Source organism: Panthera tigris, chromosome D3 (assembly GCF_018350195.1).
Source record: "Panthera tigris isolate Pti1 chromosome D3, P.tigris_Pti1_mat1.1, whole genome shotgun sequence".
Taxonomy (NCBI): domain Eukaryota; kingdom Metazoa; phylum Chordata; class Mammalia; order Carnivora; family Felidae; genus Panthera; species Panthera tigris.
The window spans coordinates 75,266,895-75,290,614 of record NC_056671.1 but is presented as its reverse complement, the minus strand read 5'-3'; the positions used below and the strand labels follow the sequence as shown (position 1 = coordinate 75,290,614).

Here is a 23,720-nt window from a genome sequence, read left to right as displayed (position 1 = left end):
CTGTTACAGCTTTAATGTTTTCCCAATGATTATTATTATTTTTATTTGAATTTTCTAATATATAACAAATTTAAAGAAATACACACTCATTGTAAAAAAGAAACCCAGAGAATATAGACAAATAAACAGTTAAGGAAGGAAAGTTACCCTTGACCACCAATCTCCTCCAGCACCCCAGGCACTCAAGGGAAATGCTTTTCCCAGGATTTTTTTTTTTCCTTTTCATATGTATTGTACGTGTACATGTGTGAATATTGATCCTTACATATAGTTTTCTTCTTCAAAAAATGCTTTTATTTTACCTACTCTTCCGAAACTTTGCTAGTTTCTCTTCTACCGATACCTTTCTATATCAGTAGAAATGGACTGACCTCAATCTTTTTAATGGCAGTATGATGTGCCACAGTTCTGGTATCTTTTAATGGAAACAACTGTTGGTAAACAATAATTACATTTAGAGGACATGAGCAACTAAAAGTGTTTTAACATAAAGTACATTTTCTATAGAAGATCATACTTTTCCCAACAAAAGTCAGCTGAGAGATAATCAGTTAAATCCAGCAAAACCACAAAAACATTTTATTTTTTCATGCTTATTTATTTACTTGGCGAGAGTGTGTGTGAGCAGGGGAGGAGCAGAGAGAGGAAGAATCTCAAGCATGCTCTGTGCTGTCAGTACAGAGCTCAACATGGTGCTCGATCCCATGAACTGTGAGATCATGACCTGAGGTGAATCAAGAGTCAGACACTTAACTGCCTGAGACACCCAGGCACCCCAAAAACATTTTAAATTTCAAGGGGCTCCTGGGTGGCTCAGTCGGTTAAGCATCCAAATTCAACTCAGGTCATGATCTCACGGTCCACGAGTTTGAGCCCTGCGTCAGGCTCTTTGCTGACAGCTCAGAGCCTGGAGCCTGCTTCGGATTCTGTGTCTTCCTCTCTCTCTGCCCCTCCCCTGCTCGTACTCTGTCTCTCTCTCTCTCTGTCTCTCTCTCTCTCAAAAATAAGTAAAACATTAAAAAAAAATTTAAATAAAAAGAATTCAATGTCAATACTCCTAAAATGCAGACGATTTTTCCATTTACAGTAAATTAGAGTAATTTATATCCTGAGCCCTTTAAAGTTTCCTCCTTACTACTACAAGTCTCTAATATGTACTAAGAAATCCAAGTATTCACGCCGTTAAATATTTGCTCTGGTCTATGCACAGATTGTTTGAAAACTTCTTCATTCTTGGCAATGAAACATGTAACGCAGAAGAATGCACACCGTAATTTCTGCAAAGTGAGCCCTGACTCATCAGTCAGAGATTCACCATCACATTTAATGTAAGATTTCATTCAATGACCACCAATTCTGCATGTGGAAGTAGCTCAGATTTTGGAGTCAGAAGGATTGGTCTCCCTGATAAACATCTACTCATCTTTGTAAACTCGGCTGAGGCATCACCAACTCTCCTTTTTCCAACTACACTACTACCTGGTCCCTCCTGTGTCATACCACCTGGAACTCTTCTATGTGTCCCAGGCGCCCTCTTACCGTAGCACCGTGACATTTCTCTGCTTCACCATCCTGCCTCTGCCAAGCCAACTTCAGGGCTTTTGAAGCAGCGACAGTGCAGTGCCTGACTGACCAGATGTAGCCGGGCAGCCCGTACTGACTCGGCACAGCCCCGTATACAGAGCAGGCACACATTAAATGTCTGCTGAATAAGTGAACAAATTCTAAAATGCTTTCAGAAAATTTTAATCGCGAAAAGCCACACAATTGCTTAAAAAATATTTTCCTTTGTTAAATCAACTAAACTCCATTTAGTGACCCCTATTTTTTTTAAGTTTATTTTTATTTAAGAGAGAGAGAGAGAGAGAGAGAGAGAGAGAGAGAGAGCAAGCAGGGAAGGGCAGAAGGAGAAGGAGACAGAATCCCAAGCAGGCTCTGTGCTATCGGCAGATAGCACTGACAGCACAGAGCCCAATGCAGGGCTCGAACCCACAAACCAGGAGATCTTGACCTTAGCTGAGCTGAAATCAAGAGGCAGATGAACCGACCGAGCCACCCAGGCACCCCTACTGAGTCCTATTTCTTCAGTGATTCCTTTTTTCTAATTTTGGAATTGGGTACTGAGATTTATCATTTACATGGCAAAACCCAGTCAATTAAAATATTTTCTTTTCATATTAATTTTCAATCCTAAAAATAAACACCATCTAGTGTTATTTAAAATAATTAGACGGTATAAGCCATATCAGAGTGACTAATTAAAATTTCTCATCACTGAATGATTGAGAATGATACACTGTCATCAAAAATAAATACTGAAGGCTCAACATTACACATCACTTAAGTTCATATTGATTTCTTGATTTTTTATAATGAATAATTATATGCTTTTAAAAGAAGTGGACTTTACTTTTCAGAGCAGTTTTAGTTTCACAGTAAAACTGAGCAGAAAATACACAGAGTTTTCCCATATACTCCTGGCCCCCCACAGACTCCCTCATTATCAACATCTACCTTCCAAGAGTAGTACTTTTTTTTTTTTTTTTTTACAACTAATGAACTTCCATTGACACATTATCATCAGCCAGAGTCTAGAGTTTACATTAGGATTCACTCTTGGTATTGTACATTCTAGGGGTTTGGACAAATGTATAATGATATATCCACCATTACAGTACCACACAGAGTAGGTTCTCTGCCCTAGAAATCCTCTGTGCTCTGCCCATTCATCCTCTCTTTCCCACTAACCCTTGGTAACCACTGATCTTTTTATTGACTCCACAGCTTTCTTTTTCAGAATGTCAAATAGTTGGAATCACCCAGTATGTAGCCTTTTCAGATTGGCTCCTTTCACTTAGTAATTAGCATTTAAAGTTCCTTCATATCTTTAATGGCTTGACAGTTCATTTCTTTTTAGCGCTGAATGTTTCATTGTCTAGAAGTACCATAAATAATATGCTGTTAAAAGCGCAATGGTGATACTATGTGAAACCTATGCTCTGACTTCTACCTAAGTGGCTTTTTCCACAAAACTTTATCAGGCTAACACAAATAGCATAATAAAACAGGAATTCCTTGTTTCTTCTTTTTAAAATATTTAACTTACTTTTCATATTAGTTGAGTCTTTTGTTCATTAAATAATCTAGTGTAGGTTCAGATTTGATAATTACTTCAAAGAATTTTAGGGAAGGCATTAAAGCAGCTGTAGCATTCCTATATTAGGAGCATATGACATAACATGTTTCAGAACTTTATTATCAGATAGAATGACTGGTAATCATATATTAATAAGTCAGTAATGAGGAACAATTTTTAACATTTTTGAGTTGTATCTTTCCTCAGGTTATTAGGAAGCCTCTCATTTTATAGAGGAGGAAACTGAAGCCCACAGACATGCCCGAGGCTGTCCAGTTGGGTGTGGCAGAGGCAGGGGCCCCCACAATCTAGAACCCATCTGCCACTGAAGGCAGCCCACAGCCACTCTTAGAGTGGCCGTTCTTAAAGCACGTTCTGCTTTGGACCTGCTTTCACAGGAACACTAAGATGCTATTTTCCCTTTTCACTTTCATTTTTTCACGAGTGTATAGTTGGCTTTTCCAAATGCTACAGGATGTGAACTATCACAGGCAGAAGCAGATAGGAGAATCTGGCAGGCTTCTATTAATGGTAGATTGGAAAAAACAAAACAATACCATTCTTCTAATTTGCTGTGTCTTGGAAAATATAATTTTTCATTAAAATGTTATTTGCATCAACATTTAATGGGTTACTTTTAAATTTCTTAATTTTAATTTCTAACATGCCAAATATTGACAGGTATAATCCACATAAACAAAAATTTTGGGGGGTTCTCAATAATTTGTAAGTATAAAGGGGTCCTGAGACCTTAAAAAGGGTTGAGAATTGTTGACATAGCGTCTATCTTTGAAAAAGTAGGCTTGCTCTCATTCTCTCGCTCACATATATATATAGGTGTGTGTGTTTTTGTGTGTGTGTGTGTGTGTTTGTGCGTGTGTGTGTATACAGAATATAGATCTTAAGATTTCATATATATTCTGTACTTTGAGAATTTGGTTTCGATGAAACAAAAGCAAGCTAAACACTTAATAAGCACTTAGGCTGCTAAGAAGAGACTACAGGGTAACTTTGGAATCAACAGGATGAGGCAAGATTTAGGACTGGGAAGAGGCAGGAAAAAAATTGAGAAGGTGAGGCTGCAATGGGAGAGGTGAGAGGGGGTGAAGGAGAGGCCCGGGTGTGCCTGCCCTCGCTCTATCCCAGGGATGGATCCTCTGAGGCAAGAGGGTGGAGAGGTCTGGGCGCGCCTGCATTACCCCCCTGTCCCAGGGGCGATCCTCTGAAGCCTCCCTGCAGGCTCAGAGTCTTGGAGTGCATTCCCCCAATGGCTAGGGTTGCTGGGAACACAACAGGAAAGCAACCAGAAAAGGCCCCTGTTCTCACACACCTAGCGACTAAGCGTCAATATGAACAAGGTGACTTCAGATGATATAAACTCTATGAGATAAAATGGCGATGGTGAGGAGGGTGTGTGAGACGGGGAGGGCGGGGGAGTGGACCTGAATGATGAGACCAAAGAGGCCACATCAAGATCTGAACGAGGAGTGTTCCGCCAGAGGGAGCAGCGGGAACAGAAGTTCCAAGAAGTAAGCGTGGCGCTATTCAAGGAAGGGAAAAAAGACTGAGGTGCTATCAGCACGCTGAATTTGAGACTGCGATTTCAAGAAATGCAGGTCTAACCCATTTAATATAATATCACCTGTAACGTGAGCCCTAACTGGTGGGGAGTTTTGCCGCCAGGTAGTATATATCACAGTGCTCTGAGTTGCACCCCATGTCCAGGGCTCTTTAAGGAGGCCCTCTTCTTCTTTTTAAAAAAATTTTTAATGTTTATTTATTTCTGAGAGAGAGAGAGACAGAGACAGAGACACAGCATGAGCAGGGGAGGAGCAGAGAGAAAGAGAGACACAGAATCTGAAGCAGGCTCCGGGCTCTGAGCTGTCAACATAGAGCCAGATCCGGGGCTCGAACTCACGAACCATGAGATCATGACCTGCGCTGAAATTGGACGCTCAACCGTCTAAGCCACCGAGGTGCCCCAAGGAGGCCCTCTTCTGAGAGCAGCACTGCGCTGTGGGCAGAGTGAGGAAAGCAGGAAAAGTAAAGCATCCTTTAAAGTAAGTCGAACATAAGAGACTCTTAAAAACTGACAACAAACTGAGGGTTGAAGGGGGGTGGGAGGAAGGGGAGGGTGGGTGATGGGTATTGAGGAGGGCACCTGTTGGGATGAGCACTGGGTATTGTATGGAAACAAAAAATTTGACAATAAATTTCATATTTAAATAAAAAAATAAATAAAAATCCTAATAAATAAATAAATTAAGTAAGTAAGTAAGCAAGCAAGCAAGCAAGCACGTAGAATCGATTTTAGGATTTGTATGGAGCCTCAGAGAAGCTAATCCCTGGTCTTTCTCAAGTCTAGCCCACCTCCTCCCCAGGCGCTGGGTCCCAGGAAAGGTTATGACGTAACCTTTCTATCTCTGGGATATAAGCGGTGCTCAAAGTACGTATGAGAGTTTTAATTAAGAAGAAGTAAGTTTCACGCTTCGGTCCAACAAAAGGCTAGTTTGCTAAATCAGCGGTTCTCAAAGGGGGATCTGCGGATGGGGGCCTCGCGCTCCTGGCAGGAAGTTTGCGAGAGCAAAACTACTTCTGGAAGATACTGAGATGTCACTTGACCTGTTCATTGCGTTGACGCTGCTCTGATGATGTAAAAGCAGTGAAAAGTAAAGCTGCTGGCACGGCGGCCTGAGTCAAGGCCGCGGCACCAAACTCTACCGGCCGTTGTTACGTTCCCGCAGCCACGCGCTGGCAGTAAGGAGAACTAAACGAGTTCAGTGTTGAACTGAATATGCAGTGTGATCCAATGGCGAGTGTGCAGAAAGCACTTCTGGCATACGCTGAAGCCTGACGGTCGTGTCAGGAAAGAACGCTGGCAGGGCTGAGGTGCAAAAGCTACAAACCAGCTGTTCTTCACACGACACCATTCGTGCTTGAACGTACGACCCAGAGACATGCTGTGCATATTTGGACTTGAGCATTCGGCAGACATTTTCTCGAAAATGAACTACTTTATTCCTGTCCAGAAAAACCACCGACAGAATTTGCTGTCAATGATAAAACTGATGCTCTCAGGTAAAAATTAGAGTTCTAGCTTCCCAATTCTCACTGACTTTTTGATGAGATCAACGGTAATATTAGCCAAGTGTTTTGATAATGTGGGCTGCAATGTAACAATATACGGACAATCCCCCAAATTCAGCTACCAATATTTTCCAAAGGCAGATGCGTAATGTTATAAAGTCACCCAGAGGGGAAAGACCCTCTCAAAGATACACCAACGGATTAAATATCACAATATGAAAAGTTTGTTATGATTACAGAGTCTACATTGCAGCTAACCTTTAAAAATGACTACATGTTGAGTTTTAGTGACCTGCAAAAGAAGATGCAAAATCATCTTAAAATGCTATTGAAATGTTCCTCCTGTTTTCAACTCTATGTCTCTGAGAGGCCAGATTTTTCACCACGTACTTCATTTAAAACAACATATGGCAACAGATTAAAGACGGGCAGAGATGTGAAAATCCACCTGTCTCCTATTAAGCCAGACATGAAAGAAATCTATAAAAATGTTAAGCAATGCTACTTTTTCAGGGTTTTTGTTTTGGTTTGTTTTGCAAAGTAGTTATTTTTCATAAAAATATGTTGTTATATCTACACGAACTGCATTCAGTATTTCAAATAACTCTTTTGGGTCTTTACTTTTTAAGGAGTTCTGAGACCAAAAAGTTTGAGAGTTCCTGAAGACTAAAAAACATTGGACAATCAAAAAAGTTTAACCAGAGGGATAGAGAGAGAGGTAAGCAAAATAGTGGGGGCAAATATCAGATCAGAGTGGGCCAAGAGGGCGCGAGAGGTGACCAAATAGAGTACACACTCCTTTTCCTGGCAGAGGAGAGAAGAGAGACCAGGCAGCAGACAGGTGATACGTGGAGGGAAGGGAGGATTGTTCAATGGGAGATAACAGAGCCTGCGTCCAGGCTGACGACAAGGTGCCAGAGGGAAGAGAAGACACAGTGACAGCAGGGTTCTCCAGAGAGCACAGTCCAAGATGGGGAAAGAGGATGGAATGAGAGTGAGGCAGGAAGAGACCAGCGCCTGGAACACAACAGGAGCCATGTCGCCCTCTGATAAGATGGCCCACCTCTGTGTGTCGCCTGATGTGTGCACGCCCGTGGACTCTCTCCTCTGCAGGACACAGAGCAGGTGTGGGATCTGTTGAGCAGAGCTGGGCTTTATTTTCATCTCACTGTCAGCATAAAAAGTCATACATTTGTCCGTTTGTAAAATGAAGGACAGGAGTACATAATGTGTGACATAAGTTCCTTTTCAGGTTCACCATTCTACAACTTGTCATTCTATGAAAATAATGCAGCCAGGCCACTGCTTAGGTGAAATGACAGGTGTCGTTTATCTTGTGGAAATTAAGGACTCAACATATTAAGTGGCAGAGCTGGCATCATTGTCCACCCTCCGCTATCGAGTGCCTATGTCAAGAGTTCATACTTTCTGAACCAAAAATTGGGACAGAGCCCAACAAAAGATTTCCTTTGAATCTGTGAATTTATTTGACAAGTCTTTCAAAAGCATAAAAGTTGAATCACTCTTAGTTATATTTCAAATCGATTGCTTCAACTTAAAATAAAAATGCATGAAATAAGGATCTATCCGGGAATTCTGGGGCCTACGGCTTTTGGTTACTTTTTGCTAAGGGCACTCTAAAGGAAGTAGATACAAAAGCCCCTCCAAGCTACTTATAATGTGCATAACTGAGGAGTTGTAAGTGACTAAAAATTGCATTTAGAGGCATATGTATGTAATTTTTGCTATGAAAAAATCCTGGAACTTTTTATATCTCCAAATATAATCATATTTTCTCATCAACTCACAATTTCATTATTAAATCCCTAATCCTTTGTGTGCTATGCATTTTGTCACTACTGGTACACAAGAACGTAACAAAACAGTCTTAAATTTAAACATCACATTATAATTACATTATATTTCCGGAGGTATTTTCTTTTCTTTTCTTTTCTAATGGAGCTTTGATAGGCAGTAGCTTCCAAGAGCTTAATTTTTTTTATTCTGAGACTAGCAAAAGAGTATTTTTACAAAATGAATAACACACCTGTATTCACTTTAGAACAGGTACATGTCACACATATGTGTGGTATACTGTTTTTCTCTTAGTTCAGGAACACCTGTGCATTTCTGCACTTTGATTTTTTAGGCTACTGTATCAAATATAGCCATGGAGAATGAGTCGGTGTTTATACGGTGACCAACAGAGGTTGATTAATCAAACTGAATCAAACATGGCATGCTCAGTGTTGCTGATGGTCTGTTGTATGAGGGACTTCACAAGGATATTCAAGTTCAGCAACACAGCAGTTGGTAACTACATTTTAAAAAGGAAATTCTGAAGAAACTTCAGTGATGCATATCCTCCACTCCTTGAAAAAAGTCGGTTCTACTTTCTTAGTGTCTAGGGCATTTTTAACTAAGGATGCTGTATTTTTTCTAGTCCAGGCAATTAAACGTAAATTACTCAGAACCCTCTGGACTTCTGCCTCTAACAACAATTATCCAGAGGGCCGGATGAGGCCTCATGTAGGAGCCTGATGATGGCGAAGCAAAGGCGAGTGAGACAGGCGAGAATCTGGAGGAATTCATTTCTTAAATAAGTTACCTGACTGTACCTCTGATTCGGCTCATTCATAAATATAAAAGTAATTCACTGTTTCAAGAATCTTACTGATAATGTATCTGTGTTCTAAAAAGAATGCAGTGTATTTCCTATATAATAATATAGCCTTATTTGTTATAGTGATGAAAAATCTGGCAACCGAACTATTTTGTGTAATGGTTCTTTGAAGGATGTGTGTGCTACAGTCTCTCAAGGGCAGTGAAATTTAAGTAATTTTCTTCTATTATTAATGGATGCTTCTATGTTATTAATAACATCCCTGGAACCAAAATGTGAATTATTAGGAAATATTTAAATCTATGACTATAAAGTTTATACAGCAGTTAAAATAATGCGATTTTTGGATCTTTCACTAAATAATATAGGAGAGTATCTACAGATACATAAACTACTCCATGAAGATCTAGGATATTGCAGTTAATAGAAAGACTTTTTACAAAATGTTTAGAAGATAATCATCACTGGTATTATGCATACAATTATTTTTGTTTCCATGGCTTTTGAAGTAAAATTTAAGATATGTGTCCATTTCACATATACACATACATACATATATAGTCACATACTACACAAAGGACTTAGGGAAGCTTATATGGAACACCATAATCCAGTAAAAAGGCAGAAAAGAAAGCCATCTGAGGTGTGACGACGAGGAAAGATATAATATGGGTGACGTAAGTCACTTTCATGACTTACTGAAAATCAGGCAAAGATCTGGCTTTGAGCTACCTAAGGGCCAAAGCAAAATTAACCCTGGTTATGTAGAAGAAAGAACAGACACAAAAAACAATACACATACTGGGTCCTTAGGACAAAACGAACAAAAAGTGCTTGTTATCCAAGTTTAAAAGAAATGTCCTGAGTCTTCACAGAAGGGACAGTAAGCAAAGTGCTGGGGACATCAGCATTGATCCCTACAATCAATGCACCGGCGATCTTCATATGACACCCTCTTGGAAGATTCTTCAACGTGACTGCAGCCATGACGCTGAAGAGGAACTTGGGCACAGAACTGCAAAGGAGACCAGACATGCGGTCCGAACAAGGCAGCTCTCTGACGGTTTAATTTACTCTTGGCATATAAATTAGAACATGTAGAGGAATAAATGGAACACGCGTTTTGATGGACTATGTGTTTTTTAAACTAGCTCCTAAGTTTTCTGTTTTTTTTTTTTTTTCCAAATGAGTTTTAGATAAAAGCCAATCAATGACCAGTGGGAAGTTAACGTCTTTGGCAGGCACTGTGTGACACAGTCTAAGGGCAACTCTGAAAACTAATGGTGCATGACTAGAACCGAGGAAGTGAAGGAATGTCTTCAGGTGCTTCCTTGGAGTTCCTCTGAGTTTATTCGATACACAAACCAATAAACATTCAAGGGTCCACGGTTTTGTATAACAGAACATGGTCATCAGGAACAAGGACTCAGGTTTTGTGTTTCTCAATGTGGATTATTAGAGTACTCGTTTTCAAATGCGAGCGTATTTAACAATCACCAGGCTGCTCAGTATAGCTTCCCAGGCTTCGCACCAGGCTGAGGTAGTGTCTCTCAGGTGGATCCTAGAAATCAGATAATTCTCTTGAAGACAGTCTAGGAACCACACTTAGAGATCGTTACTCCCCCCGGGGCCTGACTGGGAGTGCGTACTCCATGCTGGTTTTCACATTTCACCTTCTCAGCTGGGTCCTTAGTTCTCTCAACTAATCTTTTTTTTTTTTTTTTAATGTTTTTATTTATTTTTGAGAGAGACAGAGACAGAATGCGAGTGGGTTGGGGCAGAGAGAGGGGGAGGCACAGAATCTGAAGCAGGCTCCAGGCTCCGAGCTGTCAGCACAGGGCCTGACGTAGGGCTAGAACTCACGAGCTGTGAGATCATGAGCTGAGCCAAAGTCGGATGCTCAACCGACTAGGCGCCCCTAGTTCTCTCAACTAATGAGCACTGATCATACTTTGTTTAATATTTAGTTGTGTGAGCGTCCTTCTAACACATTCTCGAGAGTCACGAAATCTCCAAAACTGCAGGGTCTATAAACTGCATATATGTTTTATGTCTTTTATATGAAGACTCTCAGTTGCATCCTGATCTCAAGCTTAGAGTTATGCTTGTTTTGAATAACTGTTCTATCAGACGAACACTTAGGGATGGGTGGTCTGCCCCTCTTTGCACACTAGCTACTAAGCTTACATTCAAATTTAGGGCTTACCTTTAGCAAATTATGCTTTTATACCTTGCTGTAACCTCATGTTTTAATAAAATCAGCAATGGGCTTTTTCGGTCAGTGATAAGGAGGAGTGTCTATCAAATTTTGCTGGCATGTGTTCTAATGCATTTCTACTTTCAAGCAGACGATATTGAAAAAACTTTTAACAGTTAACAGAAAAGCTACTATTTAAACAAAATTAGGAAAATCAAACTCTTTGTATCACTCCTTCTTTCTTTCAGTGAATTTACAATTTGTAACTTAAATCTTAAATATGTTTTGAATAGGGGCGCAGGGGTGGCTCAGTAGCTTGAGTGCCCCACTCTTGATTTCGGCTCAGGTCACGATCTCACAGTTGGTGGGATGGGCTCCGCATTGGGCTCCGAGCTTACAGTGTGTGCAGAGGCTGCGTGGGATTCTCTCTCTATCTCTCTCTGCCCCTTCCCCCATCTGCATGCATGCGTGGCACTCTCTCTCAAGATAAATAAACTTTAAATAAATAGGTTTGAATAAATATGTCAGAGAACAAAGAAATTCGGCTAACAATATAACTGAGTAGATGAATTCACCATTCATTAAATTACATGTGGAGTTATATAACCATTAATAAATCTGAATGAATAAATGAATCAATAAGCAAACCCGAATAAGATTGACTCTTGGTATATAACAACATACAGAGATCACCCTAAGCTAAAACCCAAGACTTTCAGGACAACAGTAAAATGGAAATTTTATTGTAACATGCAATCTGCGAAATAACTGCCAAATTGCCAACAATAAGGAAAATCTTAGAGAAACTGCCAATTCAATGTCAGAGTGTTAATTTTCATTAAAATTTTAAAATCCTGAACTGAAAATTCAAAACACAGATGCATATCAGTCAAGTTTAAAAAACAAAACAAAAAGCCAAGAAAACCAATCTCAGGCTTATTCAGCGTTCGATGATGCTACTTCCTTGCAGTACTCACAGGAAACTGAATTTTATGTATAACCCAAGTCAAAGTACTTTCGATTTTTAAATATTTGATGACTTCAGAATACTACATTAGCTCCTAACTTTAGATGTTAGACTCACCTTTGTAATATTGATTAAAAATTATTTAATATTTTGAGAAGTAAACCAATTTTTACATATACGAAAATAATGCCATTCTGTATACTCTTTATGCCTATAAAATACTTTCAAATCCTTATTAACTAATTTCTTATATACGTTTTGGTGTTTACATTATTGTTAAGATAGAGAGACCCATAGGAAACTAACATTCTCTGAATATCTAAATCACGAGCATTCTCCTGGGTGCTTTGACAAATATGTCACTTAAAAATAACATTAAATGAAGTTTTTTTTAACACCTTTTTAAGATTTGATCTAGCAGCCATAACAACTAAATGCTGGTATATAGCAACATTACAGAAGTTAGCCTAAGCTAAAACCCATAGCGTCTTTATAATCGGGTAAAGGAAAGAAGAAAAATGAACAACAACAAAAAAAAGACTACAATATTATATAAAGATTTTAAAAACAAATGCCACCTGACTGGACCACAGATATTCACATCATTGACTTTGACTGCAGTTTCATATTTAGTGAAGGGCATTTATAAGTAGAGGGCTCATAAGCGCCGTAAGGCACCCAGTACAATGGCATAGACATGGCAGCTACTCAATAAAATAATTTTAACTTCTGTTGATAGGTTGGTATCTTTGTTTTTGTTCATTTATCAACCTAGTGCAAATCAGCCAATAGGTAGCATGGCATCTGTAAAACTTCGGAGGTCCCATCTGAGCTGAATGTTCTCTGAAGTCCTCCATAATTTATTGCCTATTCTAACAAACATTTAGTATAATCCACAACCTTATATTGTTAATCATCTTTCTTTGCTTATGGGTTGACTCTCACATAAATGGGCCTATGTGGCTTATATATTCACAGCTATAGTAATATCTAACATAATTTCTTAACAGGTAGCTAACAACTGTTTGTTATAAATCTGAAGTTTCACACGATTGTGTCTTATCAACTACATTCTGGCCAAAGAATTACATGTTTTCGCTGAAACTCTGTTGATTCTCCATTACTTACAGAATAATGGCCAAATTCCTTTGTATGGAATTCAAAGCCCTAGACTCTGGCACTATGTTAGACTTTCATCCTCAACCTACATTCCGGCCACTACCACCCAGCATTTGCCAAACTCTCGCTGTACTTTTGTATCTCCAGACATCTACTGGTCTGGTTCTTTCTGCAATTCCCGATGGCACACTCCTGTTCCTTCTGTGAAGCTCACCCCGCTAACTCTTCTGTGAAGCTCTCCCAGAACCCATCACCACTTCTGCCCCCACCAACTCAAATCCTTGTGGGAGACAAATCCTTCTAATTGTTTGGCAGCCACTTTTATCAAAACATTTTTCTCCTTTAATAGGAGATCATTATTAGTCTGCCTTCCCTTTTATGAAACTTCTTCAGATTCTATTATTATTATTATTAATTATTATTATTATTATTATTATTGTTGTTGTTGTTGTTGTTATTCTGCTTTCTCATCTGTGAAACTTTCTAAGCCTTCCATATCCCCAACCCTCTCTCTGGTATGTAATTCTACTGTAGCACATAACACAGCACCCTGGAATTATTTACCTTAATAAGCACTGACCTTATTAGACCCTGTGGGCTCCCTGAGGATACCATCTCATTCCTCATGGTAGCCCCAGGGCCTAGCTATACTTGATACACAGTAGGTGTGCCATACACGTTATTAAATTAATAAACAAAATACAATTGCTTTCTGCCAAATCAGAAAAACCTGCTACTGAGCATGCCTCCTTAGCAATCCAGCAGAACCCTTACTCTTTGGCAATGAGATACCAGCAAAAAAAGCGGACTCCGGTAAACTAGGGCGACTGAAGGAACTGAGGGTGCCGCTTGGGAGGGAGGCAGGATTCCAGCAAGGGCAAAGACAGGCCCTTTAAACACCGAACAATTTTGTCACATTAACTTCAGGACGCTTATTTACTTCGCCATGACGGACGCCATAAGAAAGGCTTTGCTAACATTCAGCTCTGCAATAATCATCACATCTGTAAAGTGACACCCCAGTGTCCATTTCTCATAGGCATGTCCTTAGAGAACGAGTGACTGGGAATATAACAGCTACATGTACTCTTATCAATTAACTGCGTGAAAAGATTTTATACATACGATTTTTAACAAAAGGAACGCAAACCAGAATTAATGTGGCATGGTGTTAAAAAATTACTGCGTTCTAACATGCCTAATCTGTACCACAAGAAAATACATATCTGTACACATGTATATTCCAGCATAATCTTTTCGTGTAGGTGTTCTTGGTTTCATTTCTGGGTGCTGTGACTCAGCAACAGCAAAATGACGAGACTACAATATAAAGTCTACTGTAGATATTGGAAGACTCACGGAGTACAATTAATTCAGCAAAGACTTGCTCAAATGCCAGGAGATACAGAAGAAGTAACTACGCATCATGTAACATCACTACTCTCAGGCAAAAATTTAAGCTTACAGCCTAAAATAAAGCTTTTTGCTACCGTACACTCAGAGAAAGCAAAATGGAAAGTAAAAGCAAAAAATAAGTAAGGAAATCACTAAACTGGTCTTAAAAGGAAAAACATTATGTAACGATGACTAACTGGTTGTTCTATTTTCTACAAAACACCATGATTTTCAATAGACTTAAGCACTATTTCCACTGACCCCTTGGAGTTAAAAAAAAAAAAAAAAATTAACAAAATGTTCCCTAAGCTATAAACATTTTAAGAACCAAAAACTACTTTAAAGGAAAAATAAACATGACTACATTTGACATTTTAAAAACTTTCATTTCATAACAGTTAAATGCTATAGACATCTAAAATTATTGGTTGTGCTTAACATATGCAACATTGTTTATAGAAGTTTTTACTGCTCTTGGCCAGTTTTCTCCCAGGGAAAAACACCTACACTGAGTAGTACCATAGGAAATTGCTATCTTTATATTAAAAAAAGAAACTTACCAGTGAAAATGAGCCATAAAGTTTTCCCTTGGCTGAAAAGTGTACCTTCTCTCCTAAGTCAGAGGCTTCCTAGACTCTCTTCTTAATAGAAATGTTAATTGGAGTAATGAATGTGAGAGCACACACATATTCCATAGATGCTATCTCTTACTCATTTTTTTAAGGTTTGAGAAAATCTCTTCATGACCCAATTTCAAATAGTGGTTCTATCGCATTTGTGTTTTTGACTGTAAGCTGCCTTGTTTTCAGAATGTAAGCAGGCATCAGACTACAAACTCATCCTGCTAAAATTTTTCAAAAATAATTCGTTAGTAAAAATTATTTATTTGAGGGGCACCGGGGTAGCTCAGTCAGTCAAGCATCTGACGCTTGATTTTGGCTCAGGTCATGATCTCACAGTTCGTGGGTTCGAGCCCCATGTCAGGCTCCACGCTGACAGCATGGAGCCTGCCTGGGATTCTCTCTCTGCCCCTCCCCTGCTTGTGTGCTCTCTCTCTCTCCCAAAAATAAATAAATAGGGATGCCTGGGTGGCTCAGTCAGTTAAGCGTCCAACTCTTGATTTCGGCTCAGGTCATGATCTCATGGTTTGTGAGTTTGAGTCCCATAGTGGGCTCCATGCTGAGCCTGCTTGAAATTCTCTCTCTCTGTCCCTCCCCCTGCTCTTTCTCTCTCTCTCTCAAAATAAATAAATAAACTTTAAAAATATACACATATATATACATATGTATATATATATAAACTTTAAAAAATAAATTAAAAAATGATGATTTGATGGCATTTCCTTAAAACAAACAGAAGAAATTATTTATCTTGCATGCTACTGAAGGTTTCTTTACCTGCAGATGGCTGGGAAACATTCTTGAAGACCTTTCTTTTTAACTAAAGATCCTTCAAGGCAGTACATAATGATGTCCATAACCTTTATAGAAAAGATACATATGTAAAGTTAATTTCAAATACTTAATTTTCCAAAATTTAAATTATTCACTTAGGCCTCATTTGCATGAAAATTCTAGACAGTTTGATCGCAATATTTACTTTAAAACTACACTATATTTACTAAAGCTACAGTAGATTTACTTCATACTATCAACTATTCTTTCTCCTACCTGTAAAAAAACAAAAGAACAGTAAAAGGAAGAAACAAGACTTGTTGACTTCAAAGGCGATTCAGATTTATCTACAATACGGGTAGCTTTTATTCAAACACACTACATGTATTGTTTGATTCATAATGGAAGGCATTAAAGAGGACATACTCTTCTAAGAATTACTCCAACATAGACTAGTTCCCTGTGAATGGTAAGCGTACACAATGATTATTTTGATTTGTTAACGAAATTTGAATAAGGTCCTGTGAAATGGTACAAAAGCTAATTCGTTTAATCGTCTTTCGTTTTGAGATGCTGGAAATAAAAATGCTGATTTCTATACTGCACTGACCTATCTGATTTAGGCTGTTGCTGCCACATTTACAGCAGGATATTCTTACCTCTACGAGAAGATCCACAACATCTGTGGGCATCTTTTCAATAAGAATCTCAATGACTCTCAGAACTTCCCCTTTAGCTCGTGCAAGAGCTGTTGTGTGCACGCTCTGCTGTGACTGGGTATTTGCTGCAAGCGCTGTGTGTCTGTGCACCTGTGGAAACATTTCCGTGCTGTAGGTATGATTGACGCTCCACTCAGTTCTGCGTTCCCAGCCACTAGTTTGTTTTTCACTTGTTAATACAGTAGGGGGAAAAGGAGAATCAACAGAAACAAACCTCTTGGGGTGGGTCAGAAAACACTTGATTGCAAAAGAAAAGTATTTAGTACAGTAAAAGCTCAGCGAGTATTCTCTGATAAAATTCGCTAAGTTCCCGGGTATTATATGAGACCTCAAGACAACATTACCATGAGATTTCTCCAAAGACAGACTGAAGGTCTGTGAATTTGGTAGATCTGGTGCTGAGGTGGACAGCAGTTAGAAGATACCAGCAAGCAAAAGACAGGAGACTTGCTCTCAAGTAATAATAGCAAATGATGCTTATATAACACTTCCGGTCTAACAGGCATCATTGTAAGTGTCGGATTTCCCATAAAAAGTGTCGTATTTCCCATATACCTCCAAAAACAACAGGCACTGTAAAGAATGTAAGTCCAATGTGATTTTTCTTCCCATACAGACTGTAAGTCTTCATCATTCAGAGGAGGAAGAACAGTGCTGGGCGCTGGGCCAGCCATGGAGGAGTGGGCATGAGGACAGGGGAGGGGTCAGTAGTAACAGTGAGAAGAACTTCAGGATTTTACTCCAAAACTCTAAGGGAAGTGGTAAACTTATTTTTACAAAGTAGTAAATGTTAACTATTACATTGAAATAGTCGGACACTAAGAACGTGGGAGTCAACTGGCAATTCGTAGAGCATTAACATTAAAATATTAAAAAAAATACCTTTTCTAACCAAATGCTGGAGTACAGTAAATCCAAGGCGCGGCTATTCTAACAGTTCATTTAAAAATACTCATATGTGGGGGTGCTTGGGTGGCTCGGCCAGTTAAGCATCTGACTCTTGGTTTCAGCTCGGGTCATGATGTCAGTTTGAGCCCCACGTCAGGTTCTGTATTGACAGCGTGGAGCCTGCTTGGGATTCTGTCTCCCTTTCTTTCTGTCCCTCCCCCACTCATGCACCCGCGTTCTCTCTCTCAAAATAAATAAATAAACTTAAAAAATATTCATAAGGAAATGGTGAAAATTAATTTCAAAAACACAATTAACATAAATACTTATTTACTCTTTAAAGAGTCAGTTTTATGCCTGGCATTTATAGGACCTGTGTATGTGGTCAGACTGATGTAAGGTTTATTCAATATTCTCAAAATTACTACCTATGCATATTCAACTGATACAAAAACTGGTAAAAAAAAAAAAATTCCGTGGCTAATAAATCTGTTGATTCATACATATACTTCATATAAATATATAATATCTATAAATTATAAAAATATTACACATGCATATTTTAAATACAGTGTAATCTCACTTTACACACTTAGAAAAACACACAGCCTTACTCTACATATTTTAGGTATGAATTCAAAGTCCCATCACTTCATATAAACCGATACAACTGGCTATTAGGACCTTCCTTCCTCCTTTCCAGTTACCTTCACGTCACAAGTATTTGCTGCATGCCTGTTAAGGATGGCTCTGGGGCAGACACAGGCCCGGTAGGCTTCAGGTTATCAGGGCAGACTCAGAGGTATTTATTTAGTATTTTAAAAATTCATCATAGCTACAGGAAAAACAACTCAGACAGAGCTCATACCCCACGGACACCAACTCTGCACGTTATTCATGCTGAAATGGAATAAACCTTTAAAAAAAATATAGGAGCTGATCACCCTTTCCTTGTTCTCCCACTACTAAGACCCATAGGAAAGATCCTATAATTGGCTCATTGTTCTTTACTAGTTTTTCAGTTAGATGTGGGCAATTAGTTAGAACACTAAGAACGTGGGAATCAATCGGCATTCAAGTCTTTATCTGCGACATGTAATAGGAAAAACCATTAGCAAGTTTATGACTTACATTTTTGTTTACAGTTGAAGAGCCAATGTTAAATAAGTTAAGTTTTGATTACAGGCAGGAATTTATACTTGTAAAATATGAATACCTATAGCATATTTTAATTAGAATCAGCCTGCTATATTTCAGATGGAAAAATTAATTTCAAATATTTGCAAGTGAGTTAACTTAGAGAACAAAAATGAATACAAAAGCGCACGTAATGAAGGCATTGCCGTGGTAATCACTGTGCAGGCACACAGGTTCGTATCTATTCATTTCAGCACGAGATTATTAGCTTGCGTTGTTCTAGAACAAACTGGAAAGATTATTCGTGGATATGGACCCTCAGCTCACAAGGTCTAATAATTCCTCTAAGTGAGAAGGTGGAGCACCCAGAGAGGCTCCCTCACCTCTTTGGCGATAGTTGTGATGAAGGCGGGTGGTCTGGCAGTGGCAATGAGCGAGAGGGCGTGCCTCGCAGAGCGGGCGGAGTCAGCAGCCGGGCTAAGAGGCAGCCCCATTGTGATGCTAAACAGGGATCAGAAAGAAAGGAAAAGAGAAAAGAAGCATTAGAAATATAGACTGAAAAGATTAGACACAGCTTATAATGTCAGTTCAAGGTCAATGAGAGCACTCAAACAGTTAGAATATAATGGACTTGCAACAATGAGCAGTGATTAGGAGTCAGGGTGTTCTGGCATCAAATACAAAATCGAATAATTAACCGTGAAGATTGAAAACAGTATGTGCATCTGTCCAAAGTGTTAAAAACGCCTTGTTAACAAATTATCAAGAACTAGTACTGAACGCACATCCCAAAGCTCAGAATAAGGCAAGAAAGAAGACTGAGCTGGGCATTTTCAGTTTTTTTGCTAAAAAAAAAAAAAAAATGAAAGGTAATAATTTGTTTGTAAGGCCACATAAAAAGGCTTCATTTAAGGACACGTATCTGAAAGGAAGCAAAATTCACTTCTGTCCATAGAATTCTCAAAAGAACTGAAAATTGCAAAATTATTTTTAGTTTTTATAATTATTTTTAGTTTGAAATAACCTCAGTACTGTTAATTTACCTCATGGTCAATACTTTTAGTACCAATCTACTAGTCAGCATGTTCTGCCAATGGTTATTTTGTATTGACGCAAAAATTATATTAATGGATACTTATTTTCTCTCTATAAAGATCATAGGCATGGCATTGTCCAGGCTTTATATAAGCATATATACATGATGAAATAAATCTTTCCAAGCTGTGAGACTATTCTCATAGGATAGTGATATTATATTCCTTTGCCAACCCTAAAACCTAAATATGACTTCTGTTGTAGGCTTCCTGTACATTTTACAGGGACTACTGTGAAAACTAGTTAAGACTTTTTATTAAAATGTGGGATGTGATCCACACATCAGCTGTACACAAGGGGCATTTTGCTACTCAGTAAGAGATGCATCATAGTTTCTCCCTCTAGTTAAATAAATTCGACACTTAAATACCCATAAGAAATTATATGAAGATTTTTCCTGCTCCAATTAAATAAGCATGCATGTTTCATGTGTAAACTGAATTATGTTTACTAAAAATTCTTAAAAAGTTTACAAATATTTCTATGATTAGTCTAAGAATCATTATTTTAACTTTTAGATGAAAATAAGTAGGCATTAGGCATTCTGATCACTGTTAACAGAAAGGTAAATTGATTATAAAGAATTCTGCTTATAATTTTTTTGTGACTGCTACATTGCTTAAATCTTTGACTGAACATCTAATGGTCTCCAGTCTTTTTTCCAAGCTGAGGGTGGATACAAAGCAGGATCTCAGACAGGAGGGTGGACAGCATTCCTTTGATGTTTACCACTAAAAAGAGATGTGAGCGGATGTACGCGCATATAGCGCGCATGTGCAAGAAACAGGAAGCCCGCCAGGGCGAACATACCACCTCCAAAGACGATCCTGACATCCTAGGTACTCGGTAGGGGCTGGAAAGAGGCGCTTAACAGTAAAGCAGGGCGGGGTAGGTGGCCAGTTTCTTTTCTGGATTAAACTTTACTATTGAGAATTCCAGAAAAGAAATGTTCACCGTGTGAGCACTGTTGGCCTGGATTGGTTAATAATTATTGTAACGTTTAGATCACATTTTAAGAAATTCAAAAGCTGATTACACTTTCTAGATTCTGTATGATGTTTCTTTCGCCAATACAAAAAGGTGTTGATATTATCAAAAGGCTGAAACCAGCAAAACTGGTATGTTAACTATATAATTGTGAGCAAACCTAACTCAAATTTCCTAAGATCAATAAAATCACAGAATGTTGGGAGTTGGAAAAGATCCCCAGGCAACAACCCCTGCCCGGCAGTCAGCCGTGGGAAAAGGATGTCTATCTCCTGGGCAGCCTGGCCCATGTCTGGAAGGCACGGCAGGGAGGAAGAACTGGAAGTGGAACCTGAGGTCTGGGTTTGAAATTGAACTTTCCTACACTATGTCCTCACGCCTCTGCCCAGGAAGGGGGTGGTATCAGCATTTTGTGAAGGGGAAGTTGGGTCCAGAGCTCAGTGAGGAGCCAAGGTAGTAGTGTGATGTCTTTCAGGACAGGGACCTTTGGAGCAAATAAAGGGGGTGGGGCTTGACCATACTGTGGTTAACTGGATTAATGAACTGGTCGGTCACATGACCAAACTCTGCGACTTTGGATGAACGGCTAGACTGCATCCCTGAGTGAGGTTTCCAGTGGTATGTGGTAACACGTGGACTTCAGCTCTGTTCTTTTCAACGTCAATCACAATTTAAATGAAGATACGCACAGTTGTCAATCAATTGGTGTGGACAGAAGGTTGTAATGGAAAGCAACTGTACTAAATGGCAGAAATGGGATTCAAACAGTCCTCAAAAAGATCAAATTGAGCTGAAGATAGAAGTCTTATGTGTGGTACAAATGACCCAACTTTACAGGAATGGGAAGACCAAGCTTACAGAGCTGCGGTAAGGGTTGCGAGTGAAGCACAGATACATATGTTAATGACGGGGCTGCCTAATGGGCTCCATCGTTATCAAGGGAAACATGGTGATAGACAACATGTTGCCCCTGCTGAACTTCGTGGTTCTGGCTGCCTGTCTGCCATCCCTGTGGCGGTACCGCCTCCTTAGTGGCTAAGGGATGGGATCTGCCTTCTGCAGGCCAAGTGTCGGAGGACCCTTCCGGAATACATGCAGAAGAGTCCCGTCTATTCCCAGCTGTGTGCTGTTGTGACCTCTTGCAGTTGGAAACCAGAGTTCTACTCACACAAACAGGATCCCACCAGACTCACCACCCACTGCTCTTCCAGCCCTTCTCTGTGCCCTCTGGAGAAAAGTTCAGTGGGAAGCCAAGAAGAGGGGGAAGGAAGGGAGAAAGAGAAGGGGAGAATGGGAATGAATGGCTATGCATGTGTGTGTTCACCTGAGGATGACCCGTGACGAGTGGATACTGTACCCCTAACCTTATGCTGTGCTCTTTGGCCACCCTGGACTGAATAAGCACAAGGTATGTAGAATGGGCCTATTAGAGGACCCACTTCACAAGGCTGTTGAGAAGATTAAATGAGCAGGCAGATGGAAAAACCTCCAGCCAAGCCTCTCACCTATATTATACATACAATAGATGTTTCTTCTGGCCCAAGGTGACTCTCACAAGCAGAAACAAAGTGAACAGAAAATGAGATGAACTAACAGCAGGTCACTGGTTTCAAGTTAAAGGCCTAGTCCCATATCACCCTTAACCCATCTCAGCAAATGACCTTGTGAATTTGGGGAAATCGGCAAACTTCTTGTGGTAGGAAAAGTGGTCAAGTTTGGGGTCTGGAAGAGAAGCTGTAGGGTAATAGGTAAGGAAGCTAACCAAAGACCCATACGACTACTGCCCGTGATTTCAGCAGAAGCAGGGACACCCCACAATGTGCACAGGCGTCGATGTGTGCATTTGAGCGATTCCCACCATCAGTGTCTGACGGCCTAAGTGCAGGACGTCACAATGTGGACACATCTGTTGTTCTGAGGTCAAGGTTCTGCACAGGTTCTGAGGTCAAGGTTCTGTTGTTCTGAGGTCAAGGTTCTGCACAGGTTCAGCATAGCCACAGTGCACAGGATGGAAGGTTTCACGTGTGAGAACAGAGAGGAGTGGCCAAGGCATAGGGGAAGAAGACAAACCTTTTCTCTCCTCTGTAGTCCACTTAATGCCCCACTGCCAGAGTAATCTTCCAAAAGCACTAACTTTATTTCATGGCTAACCTGCTTAAAAACCTCATTGGGTCCCAGTGCTTCTAAGAAAAATCTTAAACTCCTTGGCTTGAGGTCCTGAGTCCTCCATAATCTAGTTTCACTAACTCATAACTCAGTCTTTTCAACACCCATGCTCCTGAGGCCAGGATAATTTCAAAGTCCGTCCCTAGAATTCCATTTCTTTTCTGACTATGGTATGTGGCTTATGCTTCTCCACTACCCTCTCCCCATTGGCACACTCTCCTCCCTCCCTTCTGTTCAATTCTTGCTCAAGCCTGCGTGTTGGTCTGCAATTGCTAGAGCATTCAATTACAATCTAGTGAAACAAAAACAACCAACAACAAAACCCATTTATTCTAGGCTCTTAGCACTGAATCTGATTCTGCCAGGCATTATGAATTACTTTTGTATTGTGAACTCTGTGCAGATAGGTACCATGCCTTCTAATCCTGTGTATCCCCCCAAAGTGCCTAGTGCAGCCCTTGGACATCGTGGTAGCTCAATAGTTACGTGCTAAATGAAGTTACCCGGAAAATCCGGCAGGAAAAAAAAACACTTAAGCCAGTTATTTGGCTGAACTGACCAGGCAATGAAGTCAAAGTAATTGATCTGGTAGTCCCAACAGACGAAGTCTAATTCTACATGTAGTTATCTTGCAAGTCAAAGGTGCACTGTGTATGTGATATATTTTAATGTGGGATTCTAACTGAATGAAGAAGGATCATACGCTCAGAGGTCTGAAATTAAAGGGGTGTCTGCCTTATTCTGGAATCTGTATGTGAGCACAGAACTCACTCTTCTCATCTGATCCTGCTTATCTGGCTGTTATGCAGA

General features: G+C 39.7%; 1 protein-coding gene across 10 annotated transcripts in view; it reads right to left on the bottom strand.

The window, feature by feature from the left end:
- Positions 1-23,720, bottom strand: part of WDR7 (WD repeat domain 7) — a 354,382-nt gene that overhangs the window by 79,904 nt on the left and 250,758 nt on the right. For all 10 annotated transcript variants that reach the window (XM_042962008.1, XM_015536841.2, XM_042962015.1 and 7 more), the window contains 3 exons: positions 19,046-19,163; positions 16,578-16,727; positions 15,922-16,004 (listed from right to left, as the gene is read on the bottom strand). In XM_042962008.1, the coding sequence (XP_042817942.1) occupies positions 15,922-16,004; positions 16,578-16,727; positions 19,046-19,163 (351 nt within the window). The remainder of the gene's footprint in view (positions 1-15,921; positions 16,005-16,577; positions 16,728-19,045; positions 19,164-23,720) is intronic.